The sequence below is a fragment of the Phascolarctos cinereus genome, unplaced genomic scaffold (assembly GCF_003287225.1).
Source record: "Phascolarctos cinereus isolate Bilbo 61053 unplaced genomic scaffold, phaCin_HiC Scaffold_3;HRSCAF=262, whole genome shotgun sequence".
Classification (NCBI taxonomy): domain Eukaryota; kingdom Metazoa; phylum Chordata; class Mammalia; order Diprotodontia; family Phascolarctidae; genus Phascolarctos; species Phascolarctos cinereus.
This window is the reverse complement of record NW_027555736.1, coordinates 223,611,443-223,625,873: the sequence shown is the minus strand read 5'-3', so window position 1 is coordinate 223,625,873 and position 14,431 is coordinate 223,611,443. Positions and strand designations below refer to the sequence as shown.

The 14,431-nt window shown below is 39.8% G+C and overlaps 1 protein-coding gene across 1 annotated transcript in view; it reads left to right on the top strand.

The window, feature by feature from the left end:
- Positions 1 to 14,431, top strand: part of ADCK1 (aarF domain containing kinase 1) — a 175,238-nt gene that overhangs the window by 113,362 nt on the left and 47,445 nt on the right. The window contains 1 exon segment of the mRNA XM_020986163.2: positions 2,827 to 2,985. Coding sequence (XP_020841822.1) covers positions 2,827 to 2,985 — 159 coding nt within the window.

The following is a 14,431-nucleotide window of genomic DNA, read 5'->3' as shown; positions in this document are numbered from 1 at the left end:
TCCTGTCTGATTGTTATCAAAGGCCACACGGACCACCATCGCTTGATTATCACATTACTAAGGAGAGGGGTGCTAATATCATGAAACAATGGAAAATGATAAATCATTCATATGATGAGATGATGCACATTTCTGGATAATCCAGAAATAATTTTTCTTTTGCACATAAATCATAAAACACATAAATCTGGTTTAACAAATAACCATTTATTTGTTGTTCAGTCATTTCAGTCATGTCCAATTCTTGGTGACCCCATTTGGGATTTTCTTGGCAAAGACTCTGAAGTGGTTTTCTGTTTCCTTCTCCAGCTCATTTTACAGATGAGGAAACTGAGGCAAATAGGGTTAAGTGACTTGCCCAGGGTCATATAGCTAGTAAGTGTCTGAGACTGGATTTCAACTGAGGTCTTCCTGAATCCAGGCCCAGAACTCTATCCACTGTGCCACCTAGCCACCCAGCAATTATTTAGCACCTACGATTTACCAGCAACTATGCTAAGCATGAGGGATGCAAAGGCAAAAGTGAAACAATCCCTGCCCTCAAGGAATGTACATTCTAATGGAGTTTGAAACAACATGTACATGTTTACTTTTTTTATACACATGTACATATTTAACATTCACATATACACATATAAGCAGGGAGGAGACACAGTGGATAGAGTATCGGGCCTGGAGTCAGGAAGATCTCAGTTCAAATGTAACCTCAGACACTTACTAGCTGTGTGATCCTGGGCAAGTCACTTAACCCTGTTTGCCTCAGTTTCCTCATCTGTAAAATGAGCTGGAAAAGGAAATGGTGGATAAAGCACTGGCCCTGGAGTCAGGAGGACCTGAGTTCAAATCCAGCCTCAGACACATAACACTAGCTGTGTGACCCTGGGCGAGTCACTTAACCCCATTGCCTAGCCCCCCCCAAAACAAAAAAGGAAATGGCAAACAGACCACTCCAGGATCTTTACCAAGAAAACTCCAAAAGGGGTCACAAAGAGTCAGACACAACTTAAAAATGACTTAACAGTGACAATGACAAAAATGCACATATTTATGTGTATAGAAAATGTATATGCAGAATATATGTACGTATATTCACAGAACATATATAGTGTATATACACACACATGTATTTATACACACACACACACACACACTCCCACATACATACAAAGTGAATCCAAGTTTGGGGGAAAAGAGCAGTAGTACCTAGGGAAATTAGGAAAAGCTTCATGTCAAAGATAGTGTTTATTAATTTGGAACTATGCCCAAAGGGCTTCAAAAATGTGCATACCCTTTGATCCAGCAATAGCACTTCTAGGGCTATATCCCAAAGAGATCAAACAAATGGGAAAAGGACCCACATGTACAAAAATATTCATAGCAGCTCTTTTTGTAGTGGCAAAGAATTGGAAATTGAGAGGATGCCCATCAATTGGGGAATGGCTGAGCAAGTTGTGGTATATGAATGTAATGGAATACTATTGTGCTATAAGAAATGATGAACAGGCTGACTTCAGAAAAACCTGGAAAGACTTATACGGTCTGATGCTGAGTGAAGTGAGCAGAACCAAGAGGACTTTGTATACAATAGCAGCCACGTTATGCAATGACTAAGATTGTTAAACTGAGCCCTTCTCAGCAATACAAGGATCTAAAACATCTGCAGAGGCCTCGGGATGGAAAATGCTGTCCACATCCAAAGAAAGAACTATGGAAGTCGAATCACTATCACTTATTTTTACCTTAAGTTGAATTTTGTTTCATCTTTCTGATGGTTCCTCCTATTGGTTTTAATTTTTACTTACAACTTCACTAATGTGAAAATATGTTTCATGGGTATGTAAATGTAAAGCCTATATCAGATTGTACGCCATCTTGGGGAGGGTGGGGGGGAGGAAGGGGGAGAAAAATTTTCAACTCAAAAGCATATGGAAGTGATTGTTGATAAATCAAAATAAATTAATAAAAAAAAAAAAGATAGTGTTTATTGAGTCTTGAAGGAAACCAGGGATTCCAAATCGGAGAATGCATTATGGGCATGGGGGACAGCCATTACGAAGGCACATTGTAGCATCATGTTTGAGGGGCAGCAAACAGGTCAGTATGGTCAGATTGTAGAGTGCACGGAGGGAAAGTCTTGTGCAAGAACACTAGAAAGATAGGAAGGGGCCAGATTGTGAAAAGGTTTTAAATGCCAAACAGGGAACTTTATATTCGATCCTGAACGCATCACTTTGGCTGCATGAAGAATGGAGGGGAGTCAGGAGAAGGTTGAGGCAAGATAGCTAACCAGGAGACATTGCAACAGTCTGTGTTGGAGGTGACGAGGGCCTGAATTAGAGGCTGTGTGAGTGGAGAGGAGGGGACATGTGCTAGAGATGTTGTGAAAATAGAAACAAGATTTGACAATGGATTGGAATGTGGGATGAGTGTGAGGGAAGAGGCAAAGAGGATACCAGGCGTGTGAGCCTAGGTGAGTGGAAGGTGATGCTTTTGGTATTAGCAGGAAAATTCGATAGAGGATTGTGTGGTAAGTTTGAGTTGTCTGTGGGACATCCGGTTTGAAATGTTGGTTATATGGGACTGGGGTTCAGGAGCCATCTATACACAGATGATAAAGAGCTGGCCCCCTCCTTTATCTTTAGTCAGATGTCTTCCAGTAAGGAGCCCATGTGATTGGAAAGAGCCGGGGGATGCTGGATGGCCACAGATAACGCCTGTGGGCCAAGGGGAGTTATTGATATTGATTCCTTTCTCTTAGAGTGTTTATTCAGCTTCAATTGGGTCACCCTTTTACTCCTTTCATCCTCCTTTCTACCTTCTGGACAGATCCAGGACCTATTTCAGAGTTTTGAGGACACCCCCCTCGGGGCTGCCTCCCTTGCCCAGGTCCACAAGGCTGTGCTGTATGATGGAAGAACTGTGGCAGTGAAGGTCCAGCACCCAAAGGTACAAGCCCAGAGCTCCAAGGACCTTCTGCTGATGGAGGTGAGAATCATTTTTCTTCCTCCTTCCAATCATATAGGTTTACTGGTAAATAAGACATTAAGTGTTTTTTGTTTGTTTGTTTTTTATTTAATAGTGTTTTTTCCAGTTACATGTAAATACAATTTTCAACATTCATTTTTTGAAAGATTAAATTCCAAATTTTTTTCCCTCCCTCCCTCCTTCCCCAGACAGCAAGCAATCTGATATAGGCTATACATGTGCAACATGTGTAACATATTTCAACATTACTCATGTTGTGTAAGAAGAAGCAAAACAAAAGGAAAAAACCATGAAAAAAAAAACCAAAGTGAAAATAGTATGCTTTTGTCTGCATTCAGACTCCATCAGTTCTTTCTCTGGATGTGCATTTTCCATGAGTCTTTTGGAATTTTAAGAAGATGTAAAGTTTACGCCAATCACAGTCAGGGCCTGAAATAACAGGAAAGATGGAGGAAAGAAAGAAGGAAATTAAGGTTAGCTATAGTAATTGGCCCTGCCCACAGATGGTGCCAAGGACTCTGGAGGTATATGCTAAAGCTCACACCTGGATTTGAGTAATACTTATTATACATCCAAAGAGGGTATTTACTTGAGGTATAATAATTTATGTTGTGAGTATGTTCTGGTAAAAAAAAAGCATAAATTGATATACTTAAAGAAATTATTATCAAAAGAAACCTTATTTAAAGAATCAGCACTTAATTTATCTTTTTTGTCTATGTATGTATAATTCAGTTCAATACAAATAAACATTCATTAAAACACTTATCATGCCAAGGCAGTGTTCCAGGAATGGGGAATGCAGACAGTTCCTTCCCTCTTCTCCCCGAACCTAGTACTTTTCCCTCAAGAAGGTGATGTTAATCTGTCAGATATCACAAACTCTCAGAATTTGAAAGGACCCTCAGAGATCACTTAATCCAACCTGATTAAGGTTCCTGATTAAGAATCCTCCCTATAACATTCTTGATAAGTGGGCATCCAGTTTCCACTTGAAGACCTCTAGAAAGGAAGAACCCAATTCATCCATCAAGCCACAAGCATTTTATTAATGCTTTAATTGAATTTTAATTTATTTAATTTTATTAATGCATTAATTTGTTATTTATCTAAATGTATTTGAAAAATTAATAAATAAATGCATTATTTATTTACATTTTATTTTACTTTAATTTTATTAATGACAACTGTGCCAGGCATCTTGCTAAATTAGCTAGATATACAAAGTATAAGTATAAATAAGCAAAAAAAGCTGCTGCCCCCAAGGAGCTTATATTCTGATAGGAGAGACAATATGTACATAAATAGTACTATAGAAGATACCTATGAAGCAGATATAATGTAACTATAGAGAGGAAAGCCTTCTGTAGAAGGCAGCATTAGATTTTTTTAAAAATTCAAATTAATTAAAAATTATTTCACTTTTGTGAAGATACTCTTTCTCTCCTACCTTTCCTTCTTCTCCCCCCTCCCCACCACATTTCCATCAAGAAAAGCAAACCTCCTGTTACAAACATGAAGTGAAGCAAACAAATTCCTGCACTGGCCATGTCTCCCTCCCCTCATCCCCCCCCCAAAAAAAAGTTTTCAGTCTGCAAATCTGAGTCTGTCACCTCTTTATCAGGAAATGGGTAGCATATTTCATCATGAGTCCTCTGGAATTATGGTTGATTGTATTTATCAAGATTCCTGTTTTTTTTTTAAGTTCTTTGCCTTACAGTATTGTTTATTTTGTATAAATTGTTCTCCTGGTCATGCCCACTTCATTTTGCATCAGTTCATATGAGTCTTGCCAGTTTTCTCTGAAGCGACCCCGAAGGTGATATTGGAAGTGAGTCTTGAAGCAAGTCAGGGATTCTCAGAGGCAGAGGTAAGGAAGGAATTACTCAAGGCACGAGGAACGGGCAGTGAAAATGCATGGGAGATGGGAGATGGAGCATCATGGGTGAGGAGTAGAATTAGGCCAGTATGGCTGGACCATAAAATGTGCAGAGGAGAGTAATATGAAAGAAGTCTGTTAACATAGGAAGAGTCCAGGCTGTAAAGAGCTTTCAGTGCCAAGTGGAGGAGATAATATTTGATCCTAGAGACATTAAGGGGCCTCTGGAGGTTGTTAAGTAAGACGGCAACATGGTCAGGCCTCTTCTTTGAGGAAACCACCTTGGCAGCTGTGTGGTGGATAGATTTGAATGGCGATAGACGTGAGACCACTTGGGAGGATTTTGGAGTAGAGAGAAAAAGAGCTCCTGAGCTGAGGTGGTGGCTATTTCAGTGGAGAGAAGAGGATGTCTGTGAGAGATATTGTAAAGATAGAAATGGCAAAATGTGGCTGCTGATTAGGTAGCTGAGGTCAATGAAAGAGGAGTCAAGGATGACACTGTGGTTTCAAACTCAAGCAACTGGAAGGAAGATGGTATGCTTCCCACAAAAGAGATGTAAATCAAGCTGTATTTAAGAGGAAAGAGAATGAATTTTATTTTGGACATGTTGAGTTTTAGAGGCCTATAGGATGTCCAATTTGAAATGTCTAATGGACAATTTTGATATGACACTGGAGTGTAGGAGAGAGGTTAAGGCTGGATATAGAGATCTCATAGTCTTTAGCATATAGATGAGGATTGGAACCATGGAAGCTGATTAGGTCTATAAGTAAGAGCATATATTTAGAGAAAAGATAAGTGGACAGATCCATAGTTAATAGATGACATGGATGATGAGTGAGTGAATGAGATTAAGAAGGGACAACCGTATAGGGAGGAGGAGAACCAGGAAAGAAAAATATCATGAAAACCCAGAAAGTATCTGAGAAGAAAGTGGTCAGCCATGTCAAATGCTTCAGAGAGGCCAATAAGGCAGAGGATTGCAAAAAAGACATTAGAGTTGGCAATTGAGACATTATTGATAACTTCAGAGAGTGTGGGAGTTTACACTTTTTTTCTAGGAGTTTGGTTAACAAGGACAGGAGGGATATAGGGCAACAGCTAATGGCAATGATAGGAGCTGGTTAGGGTTGTTTTGTTTTAAGATGGACAAATTGCTTATACTTTACACAATCCTGTAATCATCGAAACACAAACTCATACACCTGAAAATAACTGCTTTTTAAAATTTTTATTTATTCTTAACATTCATTTAAAAAAAACTTTTAAGTTCCAAATTCTCTCCCTCCCACACCTCCCCTCATTAAGAAGGCAAGCAATATGATATTAATTATACATATGAGGTCATGCAAAACTTACCTGGAAATTAATCTTGAGAAAAATCCCATTGGACATCTTATATTTAGGGGTTTATCTTTCACTACAGGGATCTCCTTTTACCTACTGTGATGTTCTAGCATCATTCTCACAGCAGGATGAGAAGAGTGGTTGCAAATAGGATTGTAAAGGGAGGAAGCTTGTCAATCCATTTGTCATTATGTCCCTCCCTCTTTTCTTTCCTTTTTCCTCTTTCCCCCTGCCACTCCCTTCCTACTTCCCACCCTTCTCCTTTCCCTCTCATTTGCTTCTTCCCTTCCTGCTCCCCTCCCTCCTTTCCTTCTTCCATTCATTCATTCTTTCATTCATTCATTCATTCATTCATTCAACATGTATTTATTGAGCACCTGCTATCTGAGTGATTAAATCCTCAAGGGCATAGAAAAGGTCATTACAATTTGGTCCCTGCTTTTCAGGAGCCCACAGGTTAGCTGGGGAGAAAAGACACACACACACATTGAACAGTTAAATAACAATACAAGTCAGTCTATGATTGAGTGTCCAGGAAAACAGTTCTGATTTTTAAGTACATTCAAAAGGAGTATAGATGAAAAAGATTACTGTGGTCTACAGCAGATGTGGGGAGAGTTCTGTGAGGGGAAGAGACTTAGGTAAGACCTTGAAGGAGAAAAGGTTTGTTATAGGTAGAGGAGAAGGATGTGGGGAGGGGGGGCAGGTCAGAAGGATAAGGTGGAAAATAGCAGGAACAAAGTCTTAGAGTCAGACTGAGCATGAGTTATTCAGGGGGCAGTAAGGAGACCAATTTAGCTAAAGTAGAGGGCCTATATTTGCAAGTTGTAGACAGTAAGGTTGGTTGAATATACAGGGTTACACCATTAAAAAAATTCATCCTTATCATCATAGCTAACAGATGCCTTTCACAACCATGGCCAGTGGGAACATTTTTAATGAAGCAAGGGATAAATTATAAAAGATAAAATAGATAATTTGAATTTTATGAAATTGAAAAACTTACTACAGCAAAAGCAATGTTGCTAGGGTAAGAATGAATTGGGTTTAAGGGGCAGCTAGGTGGTGCAGTGGATAGAGCACCGGCCCTGAAGTCAGGAGGACCTGAGTTCAAATGCGGCCTCAGACCAAACACTTAACACTTACTTAGCTGTGTGACCCTGGGCAAGTCACTTAACCCCAATTGCCTAAAAAAAAAAAAGAAAAAAGAAAAAAATATTTGGTTTAAATATCTCTGATACTGTAAGATATACAGAGAATTGACGCAAACATAGAAGACCAAGAGCTATTTCCCAGTGAATAAGTGGTCAAAACATATGAACAAAATTCTTAAAAGAAGAATGTAAACTATTACTAATCATATGAAAGGTTTATCCAAATCACTAATAGTAAGGTGTCACAGGTGAAATTCTGAAAGATGGAGTTTTGAGTGTGATAATTTGATTTATTAATTAGGCTAGCAAATAATCAATAAGCCAAGGGTCAGTAATCTCTTTTGTTGATCAAAGACCCCAAGCAAGTGTTCCAGACTGCTTTAAATCCAGGTGTGTTCCTTTTGACAGTATATCCTTGGGACTTCTTCTGACAAACAAAAGGCAATCCTGATTGGTGAATATTTAATGAGGAGGTGGGCTAAGAGTTCTTAGCTCCTCCCAATTACTTCATCTTGGGGGAAGGAGAATAGCTAGGGAACCTGGCCTGGTCGTGGGATTCAAGGGGCCTCAAGCAGTCTGGGCTGCAAGAACGGTCCTAATCAGGATCTCCCTGGCTTAGTTTCCCCTTTGTAATCCAGGCACCTCCAACTTTGATTAAAAAGCAAGGACACAAAGGTCGCCCTTTGGTAGCTTGGATTTAGTTCACTCTGGCTTCTGTTTATGGGATAAACAAAGAGGCCCAGCCCAAGCCTTGGCAGGGCTGGAATATGATGACATTCCTTAGCTAGAATGGGCCAGGAGAAGTTTCTCTCTAAGTTAGCATTGAGAGATGGCCTTTTGAACAGAGAAGGGAATATTACAAATCAATATTAATAATCAAATGATACAACATTAAAATTAATTTTCCCTCAAAGAAATGCAAATCAGAACAACTGAGATTTCGCATCAAACCCAACATTTGGCAAAGTTGAGAAAAGATGGAGAATAGTCATTGAGAAATGATCTGCTAATACATTGTTGGTGAAACTATTTCGGAAAACAATTTGGAAACATACTAAAAATATGACTAAAGTGCCATGCCTACAGAACTGGCTTTGGAGTTAGAGGAACTGGATTCAAATTCTGTTTCTGCCACTTCTCCATGTGTGACCTTGGACAAGCCGCTTTAGTCCCTGTCAATCTCGATTTTTCTCATCTGTAAAATGCAGTGATTAGACTAGCTGACCTTTCTGGGGTTGTTAATGTGCCAAAGCAAGCTTTCTGTTTGGGTCAAAGGGCATGGACATTTCTCTCTCTCAATTTCTCTCTCTCTCTCTTTTTCTCTCTCTTTCTCTTTCTCCTCTCTCTCTGTCTCTGTCTTTCTCTGTCTGTCTCTTTCTCTCTGTTTCTCTCTCCTCTCTCTCTCTGTCTCTTTCTCTGTCTCTCTCCTCTCTCTCTCTGTCTCTTTCTCTGTCTTTCTCTCTGTCTTTCTCTTTCTCTGTCCCTGTCTCCTCTCTCTCTCTTTCTCTCTCTCTCTGTTTCTCTTCTCTCTGTCTTTCTCTGTCTTTCTCTGTCTCTCCTCTCTCTCTCTCTCTCTGTCTTTTTCTTTCTCTGTCTCTGTCTCTCTCCTCTCTCTCTGTCTTTCTCTCTCTCTCTCTGTCTTTCTCTTTCTCTGTCTCTCTGTTTCTCTCCTCTCTCTCCTCTCTCTCTCTTTTTCTCTCTCTCTGTCTGTCTCTGACTCTCTATTTCTCTCTCCTCTCTCTCTGTCTCTGTCTTTCTCTCTCCCTCTCTCTATCCTTCTCTTTCTCTGTCTATGTCTCTCTGTCTGTCTCTCTCTGTCTTTCTCTTTCTCTGTCTCTGTTTCTCTCCTCTCTCTCTCCTCTCTCTCTCTCCCCTCTCTCTCTCACTGTCTCTGTCTCTCTGTCTCTCTCCTCTGTCTCTCTCCTCTCTTCTCTTTCTCTCTGTCTTTCTCTCTCTCTGTCTTAGCATAATTCCAGATTGCTTTCCAGAGTGGTTAGCTTAATTCAGAGTCCCAACAACATATCTGTATCTCTTCCAGCTCTAAGTTTGTGAATCTATGGTTCCGTGATACATATATGCCAAAAAAGTCATTGAGCAAAAAAAAGCACTTTCTGTGGTAGCAAAGAACTGGTAACAAAGTGGTTGTCCATATGCTGGTGGGACATGAAAGTAATGGAATGTTATTGTACTATAAGTAATGATGAATATGAAAAATGCAGAGAAGCATGAGAAGGCTTATACGATGAAGTCATATGTTGTGAAGTAAGCAGAATTTTTGAAATATGCAGTGATTAAAGCAATTTAACAGAAAAAATTAATGACAAACAAAACAAGACAAAGCTATAGAATTATAATGACCAAGCCTGACTCTGGAGAGGAGCTGAAAAGTCCATCTCTCTCCCTTCATTGCAGAGATGGAGGAGTCATGAGTGTGGAATATCATACTTACTCTCAGACATGTTTAATGGGTCAGTTCATTTTGCTGAAATACCTTTTTTTTTAATATTTGTTACAAGGGATGGTTTGCTGGGTGGCTGAAGAAGGGCTGTATTTGGAAAAGAATGTGGTATGAAAACAAAAGGCATCAATAAAAATGAGATTCAGAACAAAGAGGTTAAAAAAGAAGAAGAAGAAGACGATAGGTAAGGTTTGGTTAGGTAGACTGGGGCCAGAATGTGGAGAACATTAAATGCCAGAATGAGGAGTTCAGACTTCATTTTTTAGGCAGTGGGGAACCAATGAAGTTTTTTGGGTAGGGGAAGAACATGATGAAGGTGGTCCATTAGAATGATTAATGTGTCTGTGATATGTAAGATGGATTGGAGGGGGCAGACACTGGAAGGTAGAAGCCAGTTAGGAAGCTATTTATTACTATAGTTCAAGTACAAGGTGATGAGGGCCTGGACAAAGGTGGTGACAAAGGGGATGGAGAAAAAGGGATAGTTATGAGAGACATCTTGAAAGAAGAATCGACAGGACTTGTTGATTGATTACAGGGCCTGAAGGAAAGGAAAGAGTCAGAGATGGATGATTTGGGTTCCTAAACCTGGGTCATTGGAAGAGCAGTAGCACTATTGACAGAAATATTTATCTCCAAATCTGGCTGGCGCTGTGGGAGTCGGGGTGGAGGGGGAAGGTGAAAGGGAAGAATTCGGTGTGTCTGGGCTATGTTTACCAGCTCCCTTCACCTCTTGGCTTTGTCACGCTGCTTTGATGAGAAAGAATTTGGGGGGCAGCTAGGTGGTACAGTGGATAGAGCACTGGCCCTGGAGTCAGGAGGACTGAGTTCAAATGCAGCCTCAGACACATAACACTTACTAGCTGTGTGACCCTGGGCAAGTCACTTAACCCCATTGCCTAGCAAAACAAAACAAAACAAAACAAAACAAAAAAAAAGAAAGAATTTGACCAGAGATTCATAGACTCTAGAATGTTGAAATTGGGAAAGGCCTTAGAGATCATTTAGTCTAATCCCTTTATTTTCCAGGTGAGGAGGTTGAGGTTCAGAGAGATTCCATCTTTGTACATTTAACTCATCAAATTATACTTTGTCTACATCCTTCCTGAATACTGGGTTCTTCCAAAGAAGGTGTTTGGAGAGGAAGCCCTACTCTTTGCCATGATGGTCTCTTTGGGAATCTGTAGACATTGACTTTGCAGATATTACTAGGTTACCAGCTTCCCTGGTAGGGGCAAGAGGGGGTGGGCTGGGGATCAGGAGAAGATGGTGGGTTGGGACTTGTCCATACCAGCGGTCTTCTTCTAAGCTTTGGGTATGGAAGGCAGAGGTTGTTTTTTTCCTGTATGCTTAAGCCCAGGGACTCCCTGAATAACAGACAGTTAAGGACAACAGCAGTAATAGCAGTAATAACTGTCTGGCGTCTCTTCTTCCCTGAGATAAGCATCAAAAACTTTGGCAGTCATATCCCCAAGCGAGGTGTGTCTGGAGTACAGAGCAGTTCCTTCTCCCTGAGACAGAGCAGACGTCGGGGCCAGCTGCCAGGCACCAGCACTCCTGACTACCCGGGACGTGTGGCTGAAAGGAGGACTGAGATGAGGATGAGGATGGAGGTCCTGATAGTGTCTGATACTGCTTGTACTAAAGACATCTCCTCCCAACAGCCCAGTGAAGGGGAGGCAGTGTAGGTACAGTGGGAAGAGTCACTGACTTGGGAGTCAGAACACCTGGATTCAAATTCTGCCTCTCATGCCTCCCCTGTAAGAAATAGAAACCAAGGGAAATAGTTAAATGTGAAAAAAAAAACCCAATCATCAGTAACTTAGGTAAGTGATTTTGCCTCTTAGCCTCAGTTCCTTCATCTGTAAAATAAAGAAGTTGGACTAGCTGACCTTGAAGGTCCCTTCCGAGCTCCTGGACCTTTGATTCTGTGAGCCTGTGAAATAGATGTGCAAATATTGTCACCCCCATTTCGCAGATAAGGAAACTGAGGCTTGGAGAGATGAAGTGTTTATCCAGAATTACGTAGTTATCAGGCCTTTGGGTTCTTAAACCCCTCCAAGACTCTTTTTGATATACTGCTCTGTCTTTTAATGGAGATGACCTGTGATGCCTTACTATTATCATCATGGAACAGTTACTTCCTCCCTGTAAACCAGGAGTTCTTAAACTTTTTTTTGTCTTCTTTTAACTGAAGTGAAATGTGCCTCCCCATCAACCCGAGAAGAAAAGCAAGTTGATAGAAATTCATGGCATCAAGGTGTGACTAACAAGGGATGGGATTCCAAGGAGATCAAAGGAAGAAAAGGACTGATTTGTTTAAAAGATATATATATAATATATATGTGTGTGTGTGTGTGTGTGTGTGTGTGTGTGTGTGTGTGTATATATGTATACATTTTTAGATATAAACTGTGGGAATTTGTTTTGTTTGACATGCGTATTTGTTACAAGGATTTCATTTTTCTTTTAAATAGGGGTAGGGAAGAAGAAGACAAAACAAATAGTTGTTAACTGAAAAATTGAATAAAATGAAGGTAAAAACAAACAAAAATAACAATGGATAGGCTTAACCCGTTTACAAGATGTTGATATTTTAAAAGAAGAGCTCCACTCATTTCTTTGTTTGGTAGAAAGACCTTTTTGAGCAATTCAGATGCTTGACAACTCTCTTGAAAAGTTGTTGAATTGTATGGCACAAAGTCCTGGCCCTTAAGTAGATGTAGAGAGAATAGGGTCAAGTGGAGGGCATCTCTTGGGCACATAGGCAGGTGCTTAATAGGCATTATTTGGTGATGACTTTGCATGGACGAGAAGGGCAGTCAAAGATCATTTTTAAGGTTTTCCATTTTATTTGATATTTGTCCCTTTAAAACAGTGGTTATTAAGCTTTTTTGTCTGTCATGGAGACTTTTGGCATTCCAGTGAGATTTATAAACTCCTCAGAATAATGTTTTTTAAATGCTTAAAATAAAATGCATGGGATACAAAAATACAGTTATAAAAATATTTTTTATAACACATTCACAGAACCCAGGTTAATAATCCCTGCTTTAAAAGTTCAAATTAAACTCTATTCTTGGAAGTATGTCCAGGGGATCTTGTTTATATCTAAATGAATAGCTACCTTATGGGGTGTCTAACTGACCAGAAGCTAAGTCTTAGCTACTACTATCTCATCTACCCCTCTATAGCATTTCTGGACTTTGTGGTATTTCCTGCTTGTGTAAGGTAGTATGCGGCACAAACCCTTTACCATGGCCTTCAGTCTTTCTCTTACAATTTTACTCTTGACCAGAGCTGCAAAACAGGTCTATCCTAGTTATTCTTGAGCCATGGGCAGGATGGCTCTTTTGCACCCCCAATTTCCTACTACTTTATTCAGGAAAGAAAGAAGGAAGGATTTATTAAGTGCCTACTATGTGCCAGGCATTGGTCTTTTCAACTACCCTGGGAGTTAGGTGCTGAGGAAACTGAGGCATACAGAGGTTAAGTGACTTGCACAGCATCATACAGCTGGTAAATTGTCTGAGGTAGAATTTGAACTGAGGTCTTCCTTATTCCAGGCCCAGCAGTTCTATCCCCTAAGCCACCTAACTGCTTAGCATTTATAAAGCACTTCAGGATTTGCAAGGTACTTTACGAATGGTATCTCATTTGATCCTCACAACCCTGTGAGTTAGATGCTATAATTATCTGTATTTTACAGATGAAGAAACTGAGTCAGACAGAGGTTAAGTGACTTGCCCAGAGTCACAAAGTTGATAAGGGGCAAAGTGGAATTTGAACTTAGGTCTTCCTGATTCCAGTCCAGTGCTCTGGTACCTAGGTACCACTTAATATCACCTAAGCTGCTAATGACTAAGCACCCTTTCCCCCAGAATACTTAACTTATGGCAAAAAAAAAAAACCCCAACAAATTTGCTGTGGCTTTGATATGACCTAACTTCTCATGTTGTGCTCAGAACCCAAGAGTCAAGATGGAGCCCTTCCTTAATTTTGTCAGGGCCACATTAAGTATCTCTAAAAGAATATAGAACCATGACAACCATGCTTTCAGCTTCTTGAAAAAGCATTTTTTAGCTGATGATTGTAATTTTGGTTGTAATATTATGATTGTAATTTTGTCCAGTGTCTAGATGGGATGATAGGTAGTTGGTATTTTAAAAGAAGAGGTTTAAAAAAAGAAAAAAGGGTAGTTGGGTCATATTTAAATTGATCTATTTCCTAGTGACTAATTTTAGATTTGTGTGGGTCTTAATTATTGCTTACTATTTGAATATATGTGTCTCCTGTGCTTAAATTTTTTTCTTCCATGGGTCCTAATAGTGCCTGGCACATGGTTGGTACTTAATAAATATTTCTTGATTGACTGAATGAAAAAAAAGTTTCTCTACCCCTACTCTACACAAAGGATTTAGTGACAATATGAGGGTAAGAGTACTGAATCGGAGTTAGGAAACCTGGGTGTGAGTCCTACCTCCAATGCTTTTTAGCTATGTGGCTGTGGGTTTAATTTCTCTGAGACTTAATTTCCTCATTGGTAAAACAAATAACATCCTAGTGTCCACATCACAAGGTTCTTTGAAGATTAAATCAGATAATTT